Genomic DNA, 14,768 nt, shown 5'->3' with positions numbered 1-14,768 from the left:
GATTACTCTATAAAATTTTAAACAAAATTTTCGTTTATGACGTGTCGTTTAGGTGACAGAAATCATTTCGTTAGACGTTCACGCAATACAAGCGTGACTTCTCTCACGCATTATGTCAATCATCTGTACTTGACCAAGCAACCAGAAGCAGCTGATGGCCTTAATAACGCGATGTAACGTATGTGCGAGCGTATAACGGGAGGTATTTATGTCCGATGTCTCACGTCCACATCGTAAATCTCTCGAAATACGCGCGACCTGTCTCGACAACTTATCGCGGAACACATTGCACATCATCGCGGTTAATTTGTTGATAAAATGACGACATGGTCAGCAATCATATTCTCGCTACTGTATAGATTCATCGGAAAGATAAAGAACCGTGTTGTGCATACTACGACTCACTAAACGATCTTCAAGGCTAGCGATAAGCGTAGCTGAAGGATAATGAAGCATAACAATGCTTTTTGCTGTTACGATACATTATGTCAAAGAAGTATCACTATTTTTCACCTCATATTTCTGCATTATATTATGCAGAAATTTAAATCAGTTTCAAAATCATCCAAAGATATTGCGTGGCTTCTCGTATAATTATATAATTTGTCTCATTGGCCAACATTTTAAACGCTTTTCAAGGCCATTCTATGTAAATGAAGCTTAACAAGACGCATGCTAATTCCGCATGCACATGGATCGCGTGAACGGTGCCGAGCTCTTTAGAAGATGGAGATTATATAGACGCAATGCTCGTGCGAACGATGCAACATACGCGAGCATGCATTATTAATTGCGAGCCAATTAAGGCGTGTTACTACGGTACGTCATTATACGTATCCCTCTTGGGGATGCCGTGCCCCAGGGCCTTAATCGAAAATTACAAAAGGACTCTTCTGTCTTGATTGAAGTCGTTCCCCGACGAAAAACGTAATCAGGCCGATGATGGATCCGCGGTACTCGAGATTATCCGAAAGAGCCCGCTCTTAATGACGATCCCGTCCTGTTTCAAACGAGCTAATTAGAAGAAATCGGGGACATAACTGTGTTTATAAAGACCGCGTCGTTATTGGTGTGTATTTCAAATTCGTCGACAAACCCTTCGCAAAAGGGTACTCGAACTGATGTAAAGATAATACCGACGAACCCGCAGGCTAATTGAACGTAACCGATCGTTACGATGGCTGTCGGTCGCTGCCTATCGACGATCGCCAAACAGCGAAGATGAAGGACGTGAAAAAAAGAAGACGATACGCCAAAGTGCCGCAATTTATCTATTGCGCCAGTTTAGCTCAATCGCTCGAGTTCGCTTCAGTACGCGCGATCTGTCCGTTTGTGAACGCCGAAATCGTTTATGGTAACTCGCCGATACGGATCTTTGATAGGTTTGATCTACCGACAAAAAAATTAATGTATTATTTTTTTTTCCTATAAAGAATATTTTAAAGAATTTTTATTTTGTATGAACAAAATAAGAGATTTTTCTTTTTCACCAACTTCTCTATACATATATTCCTTAATTTCCATTAAATTTAGTTATTATCTAATTTTTATTTTTTTAACGCGTTATATAAACAGAATCTTTTTATTAATTTCTGATTTTTTTACTCTGTCCATTTAAATTTATATATACTAGATTCACTAAACAACAATTTTTTACATATTAGATATGCTCTGATTTTGTTTGGCGCAAAGAGAGAAAAATAATTCTAACGGTACGAGGAACACCGGAAATCCCGCGTTTAACGATCCTGGAGTCTTTTTACACAGGTGCGATTAAAAATACAATAGCTGGCAATAATAATAGACCGTTATTATGATTCGTATAGACGAAACAGAATCTCATAGTTTCGATCTCAAGAATGCGTTTCGAAATGACGCGAAATTGCGCGCTTTGCAATAAACGCAAGTAATTCGCGTTTCATTAGAGAGGATAGAATCTAAATGCCGTTGCAGACATACACCGTTAAAGACGCGCCTTTGACTAATGGGCTCGACCTCGTCACTTTTGCGCAACCAAATCTCCGTGAACAAACATTACTAATAGCCGGAAATTAGTTCCGTGAAACCCAACTGTGGGTATTTAGGGTAGCAATTAAATACATAACTCTACGATAATAGGAAAAATTGTCTTCGTTACGAAATCACGCGCAATCTATTTTACATTCGAAATATATAAATATATAATATAAACAATAATTAAAATATTTTTTTCTATCTCTTTCTCTCTACGTAATATCTATTTTCCTTGTAATACATTTTATAATACAATTAAACATATTTCCGTGAACAAACATTATTAAAATAGCCGGAAATTAATTCTGTGAAATCCGACTGTGTATTTAGAGTAGCAATTAAATACATAACTCTACGATAATAGGAGAAATTGTCTTCGTTACTAAATCATGCGATATATTTCATATTCGAAATATATAAAGATGATAAACGGTAATTAAAATTTTTTTTCTCTCCCTCTTTTTCTCACCGTAATATCTATTTTCCTTCTAATATATTTTATAATGCAATTAAATCACTTTTTTTTATGCATGGAAGATATATTCTATATAAATATCAAATATTAATATATGTGAAAATTTTACGATAAGAAATATATCGCGAGAAAAATTCATCGTGCGTTCAATCAAGTTGTCGTTCCCAGGACACACGGTGCATGCAACGATGCATGATGAAGATTACAAAGGAATCCTGCGAATAATTAAAGGCGATACAATATTCGTGTATCGGAGAATAAAAATGCGCGATGATGATACGGAGAAATATACGTAGCGTAAATTTCGTGGGTGTGGCCGGCTCGCGATTCGCGCTTCATTAAAGAGGTTTAAAAGGAAGTAATAATACGGTATATGTGTGAGTATAGGGGAGGAAGAAGGGTGGTGCGGAGAGAGGAGGAGGGGGAGGTGGGGGGGGGAAGAGCGCTTTCGGACAAGCGGCAGGAAGCTCGCAGCAATGAAATTGCCCGATGCTCGACCGGCGATCATAAGTAACGTGCGTCTAATCGTAAGAGGAGCGAGAGGAAAGGAATAATAATGTCCGTCTCTCTGTCGCCGCGCGTTCCGCCTCGACCCGCTCGCTTTTCTTTTCGTAGATTATTACACGCGCGCGATCTCTACTCTTCATTAAAAAGGATCACTTGAGAGGAGTTTAAAGATGGCTAATGACACGGTACTTTTAACGTCTTCATTCGGCCCGCTCTTCCTCGTCTTTCACCAAGCGCAAGAATCGAAGCCACGATGCTGCGGCTTTTTCTTCGTCGGCCTATGCACGAAACGCCCTTATACCTTAGGCCGTTAAAACGAACGAGCTCCCTTTTGCCACTTGATCTTTTCTTCGGTCAAATAGCACAAAGATGCATGAAAAGTTTAAGAATCTATCTATAAGGGAAAGTCTGAAAGATTAGAATATCTTTTAGATATCTTTTAGACGTTTGAATTATCTGGTTTCGAAAATTCTTTTTTTAAGGACGTTTTTTCGGCTATACAATAGTGATAAAAAATTGTCAAAATTTTAAAAAAATATTTTTTACGTTTATAATATATTTTTTAATGTTCAAAAAGTCAAATAAATAAATTCGAACAATAAAAATAATTAAAATATCACAAAATAATATGGTTTTTATAACGTCTTCGTAAAAAAATAGTTGTCATTAATATTTTTCCTAATTTATGACAAAAACTTTTGATCGTGAATACATCCAGAAATCAACTGTAAAAAATAAAAGAAAATGAGTAATTTACGGAAAGAAAAACAGTGATAATATTTTTCTACAATTTTTAGTAAATAACTTTTAAATAATTAAGTGAATCTAAATCAAGTTTTGCATAAATATTTATTAGAGTTTTCTTAATATATGTGAAAATTTTTATTTTGTTAGCAATATTATACGCCTTGTCAAATTTGTCAATAAATGCTACAATATGCGATTTTCCATAAGAATCAATATTATCTTTAAACTTGAATAATTTCTAAAGCATTAAGAAAATTGTGCTCAGATTTTGCACAGATATTTAAAAAAAAAAATAGTAGGACAATTTACTAAATTTATATGCTTTTGTCAATGTTTTGACATATAACACATACATTTCGTAAATATCGACATTTTCAATTATCTTTGTTCGCTTATCTGCCTAAGATATTATTTCCTTTACAAGACAAGTGCATTACGGATAACGCGTGCAAAATGGCAGAACGTGGTTGTAATTTGCAATACCGTTTCGCTTGCCCAAGTTCTAATACTTATCAGAATGCACTTTGAGCCCGTATCGACTTCTCGTAGCAACTTCTTGCGTGCACACGTGTGTTGCACGTTTCGAACAATAAAGGTCGAACACATACATGCCGAAAGATAAAACACGCAGAACTGGTTGAATCGCTTGGTCGTAAAGTTTGATAGAACCTTTAAAGTAAAGGTTGCGCTACCAGATTCAACATTGCGATGAGAAGGCACCGATTTATTTTCAGACTCGCATAACGTAAGCGGCAGCTTTCCCCGAAGTCACATCGGGTAACCTGATCAATCGGATAACATAATTCTGTAGAAATTTTTGAATCTTTGCAAATCAGTATCTTTTATCAATTTTAATATCTTTATCTTTTAAAATTGAAAGCAAGACGATAATACAAAAAATGCTAAAATTTAGAAAATTTAGAAAAAATGACATGATTTCGTTCGAAACCATATTGTAAGACTGAAGAAGTTTTATATGTATATTGAAACGCAAGTATGTGTGCCTCAAAGGAAAGAATCGTCATGACCTACCCACAAATTATAGCACTTTTTTTTATGCTGACGCACGTACCGCCACTGACTTTATCTGCGGTCAATCGATAAATTTGAAGAAGAAAAGAGGGTTCGACGGATATCGTTTCGGCAGTACTGCCCGATGGTGGCAAAAGTTATTTCGAGGGCTTGAATGAGGTCATCTCGGGTCGAATGTACGTAACTCGTTCGCTCGAATAGATCGAACGGTGTTCTCAATCGGTTGACAATTCATTTAAAGTTCTATGGAAAGGATATATGTATATTCGGCGACTCACGAATAATTCATTTTTTTTTTTTCGGGATCAGACTCGATAAAAATAAGCTGATAATACAACATATCCGCTGACGTATCAAAAGAAGTAACTTATCAGTTTTAAATTCGTTGAAATTTCTTGAATCTCTTTATTGTATATATTAAATATAAGTATCGTATATAAAAAAAAAAAAGATAAATGTTTCGTTAAAAAGATAAATTGTAAAATAGATACTTCAAATGATGCAAAACGTTATTTTATATTTAAATAAACGTTGGAGTCGCGCTTTCATAATATTCAATTTGCGATTAAGTTTGTCGCAACTTTAATGCGACATTTTACGTAATGTATCTCTCTCGCTCGAGTTGCAGAATAATCGTCATGTAAGAACTGAGATGACTATACTGGGAAGATACTCCTGGGACACGGTGAACGATAAAACACATCGAAAGTGGCACGTAAAAACGTAACAACGGGCAAAACCGATTTTATTTGGGCGAAATGGCCTGGTAATGACTGGCCATAAAATATCACATATTACTAACCCTCTGTGATCCCCGGTGATTCCGAGATATTTCATTTCTTAAATTAATGACGCGACCGAAAATTATCGTCGCTTTGTAATAGTAAAGTGTCGCGAGGAGAAAACGCTGACTCGCGAATATTTTTACGGGTCGATGTCGAAATTAAAGCGTCCATATATGCAATCGAGTATAGAAATTTGTTCGCTTGAAATAAATGTTGAAAGTTTCTCTTGCAGATAAATTTATTTCCAGTTAAATCATTAAAATCGTGAAATCAGTAATATACCTATTTCTATATTATTATCATCTCAAATAATCTCAAATATCATCATTAAAAAATTAAATAATATCATAATCTTTTTGTTGATTTTAAAAGTTGATTCTAAAAAAAAAAAAACTTTTATTAGAGTATATTTTCCGCTGATGTAAAATTATTAGCGGAACAAAAATCTGGAAGAGTGGCTATCGCTTTTGAAGAGGAGCGAATATAAATTATCCGGAAACGAATGAGTTCATCTTGAATTTACTCGGCTCCCGTAGGAACATCATTCATCTGGCTCTTTTTTGTCAAGAGAACGATTCTCGCGTGCGACAGGATAACAGAGTAACAGCATGGAGGGATATTTACGTGATGAAGGTGGAGTCTAGAAGACGGAGGTGGTTTGCGCATCGCCTTAATTTCGAAGTTGAGTCACCTCGCGTGGTCAGTGTGAGTCACAACATTATTTATACATCATACAGTTACAGTGTGATCCATCCGCGGGATCGTAGCCAGGTGACTTGGATTGTTTTCCAAGATTTATCTACTTAAAACGATTCGAAAATATGTCAATAATTTCACGACTATCCGCGCAAATAGAAGCTACATAGAATATAATGAAAATAGAAATAGAATATTTAAATTCGACTTGATCGATATCGTTTATGTTGAGAGAAAATATAACTAACTGCACTATAGATTGTACAATACAATAATTTCTTTCGTATTTTTAATCATTTTTAGCATTTAGTATATCATTTCTTTTTTATTTCAATATATGAAATTAAAAATTTAATATTCTAGATAATTGTACAATCATCCTTTTCTTTTCGATTTAAAATATCTCAATAAAATTTTCTCACTGTTAAAAGCGTTTTCGCATCGTGCAATGTCGCTAGGGCAATAAAGTGCATTGCCCATATGAGTGTCCGGAGGGCACGAAAGGCCGCTGCAGGCAAAAAGCAAGCGTTTAACGGGCATCGCAATTTGTCCCGCCGACAAAACACAGGACCGGAATGCGTATTGTCCGTTCGCTGGATTATCCTCCTGCCGCTTCAACTCCTCCCTCTCGTTCGCTCTCATCGGAAGGCGGATGAGAGGCGTTGATTCGCGAACAAGAAATTATCGAAATTTATTTTTGACTCGAGCGAGCCTCCCGAAAAGACCGGGGATTGAAACCGGTACAATTTCAGAGAGTCTGATTCCCGATCTTATCGTAAAAAAATTAATCTCACATTATCTTTTTTTTTCTTTTTTTTTATTACAAACAGAAATCATTTGCTTTTAATCTTATATTTAATATATAAATTTAAATTCTCGCCGACATTACACCGGTTTAAATGTAGTTCTTATCATTAGAATATATCGTACGTGTGATAATCATAGTTGCAAATATATTGACAAAAGAGATAAATCGAGATCCTGTGATTTATTATTAGAAAACTGCCAAGTGACATCTTTTTTTACGATTCAAGAGCTTTTCATCATCACTTGAATCTATCTATAAAATTTTCCCTATCTATCCTCAATCATTCATTCTATATCCTTATCGCGATGCGTCGAACGCGTATAGAAGGTGGCCGAACGGTGAATCCCCGAAAGAGATCGGCGCGGCGGCGCGTACGAAGACAGGATGATCAACGACGTCTCGCGGTATCTTTCGTATAGTCGCGAGAATTTCTCGAACATTGTCCTGTCGGTCCCGTCTGACAATGGTATTTCCATTCTCACGGGCGCCGACAAACGACTATCTCAGACCTATCCAGCGCCGCGTGCGCGCGTTTAAGAGAGATCCCGCCAATTCCCAAAAAAGGGGTGAAGCATCGAGAATAAAGAACAGGAGAAGTTCGAGAATGAAGTGGCAGAAAATTGTTACAGGACGCGCGGCGAACTCCGACTGGCAAAAGACGAAGAGCAAGAAGAAAAGGGCAACGGAGAGGTCCCAGAAAGAAGGAGAGGGGGATGGGGGGAGGGGGAGAGGGGACAGCTACACAGGGGTTTCACAGAAGAACGGCGAAAGGAGACGAGGATTTCGTACAAGGCTCTGCTTTCACGCTGGGTCGCCGAGGTCGCGATTGTCCTCTGCTTTGATAGCGCGCGGTGTGGACTTGGTTAACTTTTAATCGATGCGTTTTTGCCGACGTGGACGACGACGACGACGACGACGACGACGACAAGGAGGACGAAAGCGAAAGCGACTCGCCAATGTGGACAACAACATCGTGACTTTATCGTTCCACCTCGACTATATTTTATTGTTGCCGATTGTTCCTTCGTTTCTGCCTCTCTTCAACCGGCCGGATGCTTTTTTGTTTCCACAAAGGAGTTCCGTTTTTCGTCTCGGGTCTTTTTTCTGCATTGTGTTCACTGCGTCCACCGAATCCTCTCCTTGTAAATTTAATCGAAATCAAACGTCATGTTAATGCGGCAAAATTTACGGCAAAATTTATGACAACGATGGCCATGAATCTAAAATTCGTTAATTATGAAGAATCGATCTTATAAATAATTGCACACACACACACACACACCTATATAAATAATTTTTTGATTAGATTAAGAACTAATTTTTTTAAAGAAAATAATTTTTTTTAATATAATCACAAGAAAATTGTGAAAGAATAACAAATAAATCACGAAAATGTCACTATATTGGTTCGATGGACTCTTCTTGACGATACTTTTCAATCGGTTGATAAGGGAGTATTCATTTCATCCGTAGAAAGTGCATCGTCTATATATCTTGCATCGAATAATAGCGAACCGCACCTTCGCTTTATTTAGATAGAGAGAAAAAGTGCGCCGAAGAAAAGTCCGAAACGCGAAACATCTGTTAGCAATCAACGCGAGGGCCGCATCTTTGAAATGTCGGCAGATCGCGAGAGAGACGCGAACGCGCGGGAGGGGGGAGGGGAGGCGATGAAGAAACAGATTAAGAAGTGCCGTTGAATTGGATTGCGGTAAAAAAAAAAAAAAGGACGATGCGTCTGCGCCGAGGATGCGCGAAAGGGAGGAATGCGTCAGTGGTGAAAGATCAGCCGGGAGAGGCCAGTCTCGTATCCGCGCGAATATTGCTCTTGCCGACTTCTGCGATGACCAAGAAGAGATCTAACAATCTACAAATTACCCCTATACACACGTTTCACGTTGAGGAACGAAAGAGCAACCAGGAAACGACCTTTCGATGCCGCCCTCGTAACCACAAGATCGTTAAATCGCACCAATGTACGAGAAGTCGCGAACATAATGCCAGAGGCGTCAGTTTATTATACAGATCCTAGATCGTGTTTACCAGAATAAAACGCACTAGAATACGAACCCTGATTATATACCAAATGAAAATTAAATTTATTAAATTGCCGTTTATATTTCCCCTGTGATTGACTTGATACGGTGACTTACAACGATAATAAGTCATTTTGAAAAGGGATTCGGGTTTTTACAATATAAGGCCTAGACCGTGACTTCGCAAGACGATAAAACATTATTGCATAAAACTTGCATAAAACACTTACAGCACCCACGGCGTCTTCGTTCACCTTTCGTGCGCGATCTTTATGCGCGATCTTTTTGTCTCGGGGGCGATTAATGGTGCTTACCGGTGGTGAGTCGATCGATGACCGAACGCGTGAAATTCGCCACTAGATATCGAAATGACGCATTATCCGCCAACGGCGTTCGACAAAGAGCATTAACGAGTTTCTATTCAAAAATGACAATCGCCCTCGGACACCCTTCGATTTTTGTCCATTTAGTATTGAAAAATGTAATGAGAAATGTGAAAAAAAGACATTCACATGCAATTTACAATTGCATTTGCATTTACATTGCATTTCACAAAATGACACAATTATTTTGATTTTTAATTATTAGAAACTTCGCAAATTTTATCTTTTTAAATTTCATATACATATATGCGTATATACATATATACGAACAATTTTTCAGATATATATTTCAATAAATTTATACCGCTATTTTTCGACTTAATTATTTATTTATTTATAAATGGGAAAGAGATTCCTTTAATACAAAAAGAAAAAAAATATATAATTGCAATTTCAACATCAACAAAAACTCGGAATAAGATACTAACATAAGAGAATAAATGAGAAAAAGACAAACATAACAAATCAGAAAAAAAATAAAATAAAATAAAATAAGATAAAATAAAATAGAATAAAGAAAATAATGAGATAATATTATATGTTGAAATATAGAAACTATTACATTTCGATTTGTTATACTAAATGGCATCGATTATTTGATTTGTTAATGCATTTATTCGATAGATTTATTGTGATTTGACTTTAGAGCGGCTTAAGTTAGACACGAGTTTATATGCTCGCACTCGTATATGATTTTCGAAAGTCACGGAACTCGCCGGCAAACGTCAAACATGCGTGACGGGAATATTAATGCAACGCATCGACACATTGTTTTAATACCGTAGACAGCCGCATTAAAGCCTCTGTGCATAATATCGCACATGCGACTCACGCACGCACCTCCGGTCGTAAAAGAAGATACGCTCGTCGATTTCCATAGGGTGTAATTTTTTTTTCTAATGGACAATCAAGCTAATCGCTCTCATAAATTCGACTTTATCAGACCTTATTTGTTATATGCAGAAATGGAAAAAGGTTCTTTCTAGGAATATAATCTATATGTAGTCTATTTCCTCCCAATTGCAAGCGCTTCATTGAATGAGTCATTTATTTTTTAGTAACTATCATTTTCAAAATGAAAAATTTTTTTCGACATCTTGTATAATATCATTAATCTTATTAAATAAATTGATATATCGTGAAAGAATCAAAATTTTACGAAAGAAGTTAGAGAGAAAAGTACCAAAAGAACGAAGAAGTGAAGCTATCCGCACCGGTAGTAATCACTTATCTTTAATTTGCAGATTGTTGGGGAGACAAAAACGAGAAAGAGCAATCGCGAGAAAAGCCGTGCGTTTACCAAGGAACGTGCGTTCTCGAATTCTGGAGTAAATAGACAATTCCGGAATAATGTCGGCGCGTCAAGGAAGGATGGGAACGTCGTTGACGGAATAGCGTGCGGCGACGTCTCGCTATGTGAAAATTACGCGAGTATGAGAACGATAATCGTCGCTAATACGCCTCTCACATACGAATGCGACCTTATTTATGGCTTGCCTCCTCTTTCGTCGCGCATCGCGAGGCCCCGATACATTCCGACTGACCGCGTCGAATTTCCTCGAAATTCACTAGTCATTCATATATCATTTTTAATCGAGCAATCACTTAGGATTACTTTAGCGTTATGAATGACCTGGATACAAATAGACAAAATAATATTCTACGTTTTAATAAAAAAAATCGCATAATTTTTTAATGAATGGTTTAACCTTTATGAAAATTCTTTAATCTATAGATACGGAAGAAGTAAGCAATATAAAATAGACAAACTAAATACTATTAATATATATTATAAATACAGAAAAAAAGTGTAATATAAAATAGACAAATTAAATATTAAAATAGATAAATAAAATAAATATTTTTGAGAGATCTTTTTGAAGATAATAATAACTATATTATATTTATGGTACACAATCATAGATAAAGAGATTAAAGACGCACATAGTATAGTAAAGTAAAAAAAAAAACTATAAACTATATAAATGTGATATTTTAACAAATATTTACATGACGAATCGAATTCGACAATAAAAAAAAAAAAAAATTAACACGGAAAGTAATATAACATAATTATAAGACAATTAATGCAGTACCAATTATTTATTCGTTTAATTATTCGTCCTAAAAAAGTCTATTATACTAAATCGTCCTGAAAATGTGAATTCCATCCGTCTGCGTATTTTGCGAACGCCACTTCCTGGCTTACCCTTTTCTCCCGCTTATTCGTTCAATCTTCGCATCTACCGTCATACCGGCCACCGCAGCCGCGCGTGATGAGCGTACACACATGCGTGCGGCGTGGGTCTCCTGCGCGCGTAAGCGCAGCGTACGTAAAGAAGACAGATAAAGACGGCTTGTACATCATAGGGACCGCCGTACGATTTGGGGGAAGAGGGAGAAAAGAGAAAAAAGGGAGCCAGGAAAGGGCGAAGATCTTCGCGCTAGATCGGTGTAAATCCGACTTCCTTGGCGGTATGGCGCGGGAAATCCATTGCGAGGAACGTATCTAAGCGAGGGCGGCGGCGCGTTACATCGCGAACGTGCCGGATTGCCCTAACGGAGCTCCGCACGCACCCTGAATTAGAAATCTGTGTGGAAGCTAGGAACGGGCAGATAATGACTTTAACACGTATCGCAGATGGCGAGTGTTGATGAGATAACAGGGGAACGCCGGCCGGCCGCCGAAAAGGGCTTCGCGACGCGACTGAATAAAGATCGTAATTTTGTATCTGAGAAAAAAAAAGTAGCGGTTTGGACGCTCGTTATAATCGAATAAATAAATTGACTATCTTATATATATATATATATATATATATATATATATATATATATATATATATATATATAAAAGAGATCGAAATTATTTTTCAATATTTATAAATAAAAAATAGAAATTAATATTATTTATGGATTTATTATATATATATATATATATAATTATAAAATTTTAAAATTTTAAACGATCAGGATATGCGGTATTTTTTAATAGTGTGATAAATACTTCTTGATTCTCTTTAATTATCATGTAACTCGATTGTTTCATCAAAAATAATTAATATGTCTTCTGAATTCTGTGCTAATTCGACTCGCTCGCGAGATGTCTCGACGTCATAAATGAAACGAGGAACGGGCCGGGAATCCGTTTGTTTTCGAATCTCAAAATAGAAGCTATGGCCTTCTCGGAACATACGTCTGTGATCTCTTAAAAGATCTATTCGAAACTCTAGTTATAAATCCTACAAATAAATATAATTAAAAATTCAGAAAAAACTTCGCAATTAACAATCTCTTCATTGCTCCCCTCTTTTATATTTTTCTAAAGTATATCCTTCTCTTTTCGCTTCATATAGAAAAGTTTCTCTTGAGAAAAAGAGATTGAGATCCCCTAGATTTCAACTAAATTCCCATCGTTTATTTTCATTGCCACATATCGTTTAGTTTATTTCATTAAACAACTTTCATAACACCTCGAGATTTCTACGAATCATAAATACGACGTATATATATATACAGCTAAAAAAAGATAATATTCCCGCTGAGATAATAATCTTTCGCATTAAAGATTAATGTAATTTTTTATTATTATTTTATCATATATTTTATTTCTGAAGAGAAGAATAAAATATTTTAGTTTGTCACATGTTAGGCTTGACATATTAATACTTACTGTAATTGAAATTTGTGCTTTGTGAAACGGAGTATTATCAATTGAATACAAGTCGATACATTAATCAGAAATTCATTACGTATTTTCATAATTAATTACCGTTGCTACGTCTAAAGCAGTTATACGCTACTGTCAAAGAATTATTATACGCTAATGGAGAACGGCGCTGACGTTCCAATTAAAGCGCACTTCGATATCGGAGAAGTTTCACTTACCAGAATCGGACCTCCATCCTTGTTAGAGGCTGAGACCGTGGCACCGAACCACTGCAATGTCTTATTATCGACTTGACTCAAACCACTAATCACATTTGGATTTCTGACGTGATTGTGTCCTGCGACAAAAAAAAAGAAACATTTTTTTAGTCCAAAATTTGATTTTAAAGTAATCCTTTCGGGAAAAATAAAATTATATGCAAAATAATTTTTATATGTATAAAAAATTAAATATGAGATACAATCAATATAAAGTAAAGTATCGCGTTTGTAGAAAAACGAATCGAAAGAATTTATTAAATTTTTATAATTTATTTTATTATATTTTTTATTTATTTATTTCTAGATTTATTTATTATATATTATATTTATTAAATTTATTAATTTATTAATTTGAGTCCTCTACGACTTATCAGATAGAGGAATAATATGGAGAGAAATAAATACATAATGTACTGAATATTAATGTACTGAAAATAAAGAGAGAATATGCAATTATTCTCAAATCCATCGAATTACTCGGAACGATTAATCAGAGAGCGTATCGGCAATAGGAATTAGTACCTAATTACCCTGTCAGGTAATCACTTAACTGGAAGTAATCTAATATGTCGTTGGATGAGATGAAGCGAACACGGTGAAATAGAATAGTGAAATGAAACGGCAAAGACGAGATTCACCGACGTTCGCAGCTGGTAATCCCACTCTGTATAAGGTTGATTCCAGTCGAACCCGCAACCTTTGTGATATTCATCATATCAAAGGTATTATTTGTGAAAGGTAATTTACCATATAGAAGAATATGCGCCCAGCCATGCGATATCAGACGAGTACAAAATGATCGATTCGTGAATTGCGTTTTTTTTTCCCCAGATCCCTATTATGCTTCATCATCGTCGAAAAAGAGATTTTCCGATAGAGATACATTGATTAAAAATAGAAATTTGATTTATTCGCGCAATAAGGGTTATGAATGTGCAAACTTTGATCACAGATACGCGTCGAGAACGAAAGAGATTATTATTTTGAATTGTAATTTCAAAAGACAAAAATTAAAAAAGATTTTCGCGTTTTATAAATAATGACGAACAAGGTGCATTTATATTGTGAAGATAACAGATAAGAAATCTTACTGGAATAATATTGTTTCAGACTATTTTTCAACTAATTCAAATAATTCAACAATATCACGTAAGATCGACCATACAATTATCGTTCGATGATCTCTGGAAAAGAAGCGCGAACAGGTGTCACAACGAAGAAACTTTAAGTGCGACCCGCATTCTTCTTCATCGATTTTACGAACTGAGCGAACCCGTTAGCCCGTATCGGTCGGGCTTACTCCTTAAAGGGAAGTTGTCCTTCGCTTCTTAACCCTTTTACCGGTTTGTCATGACTGGG

The 14,768-nt window shown here is 36.0% G+C and overlaps 2 protein-coding genes across 8 annotated transcripts in view; one reads left to right on the top strand and one right to left on the bottom strand.

The window, feature by feature from the left end:
* The window catches only part of Wdr79 (WD repeat domain 79), a 73,646-nt gene that overhangs the window by 27,689 nt on the left and 31,189 nt on the right, over positions 1-14,768 (top strand). The window lies entirely within an intron of this gene.
* The window catches only part of LOC138942932 (integrin alpha-PS2-like), a 200,563-nt gene that overhangs the window by 159,081 nt on the left and 26,714 nt on the right, over positions 1-14,768 (bottom strand). For all 7 annotated transcript variants that reach the window (XM_070313428.1, XM_070313435.1, XM_070313430.1 and 4 more), the window contains exon 3: positions 13,368-13,486. In XM_070313428.1, coding sequence (XP_070169529.1) covers positions 13,368-13,486 — 119 coding nt within the window. The remainder of the gene's footprint in view (positions 1-13,367; positions 13,487-14,768) is intronic.

This window comes from Polyergus mexicanus, unplaced genomic scaffold (assembly GCF_030449975.1).
Source record: "Polyergus mexicanus isolate NDT 795.1 unplaced genomic scaffold, iyPolMexi1.0 SCAF_24, whole genome shotgun sequence".
Lineage (NCBI taxonomy): Eukaryota > Metazoa > Arthropoda > Insecta > Hymenoptera > Formicidae > Polyergus > Polyergus mexicanus.
This window is presented reverse-complemented; position numbering and strand designations above follow the sequence as displayed.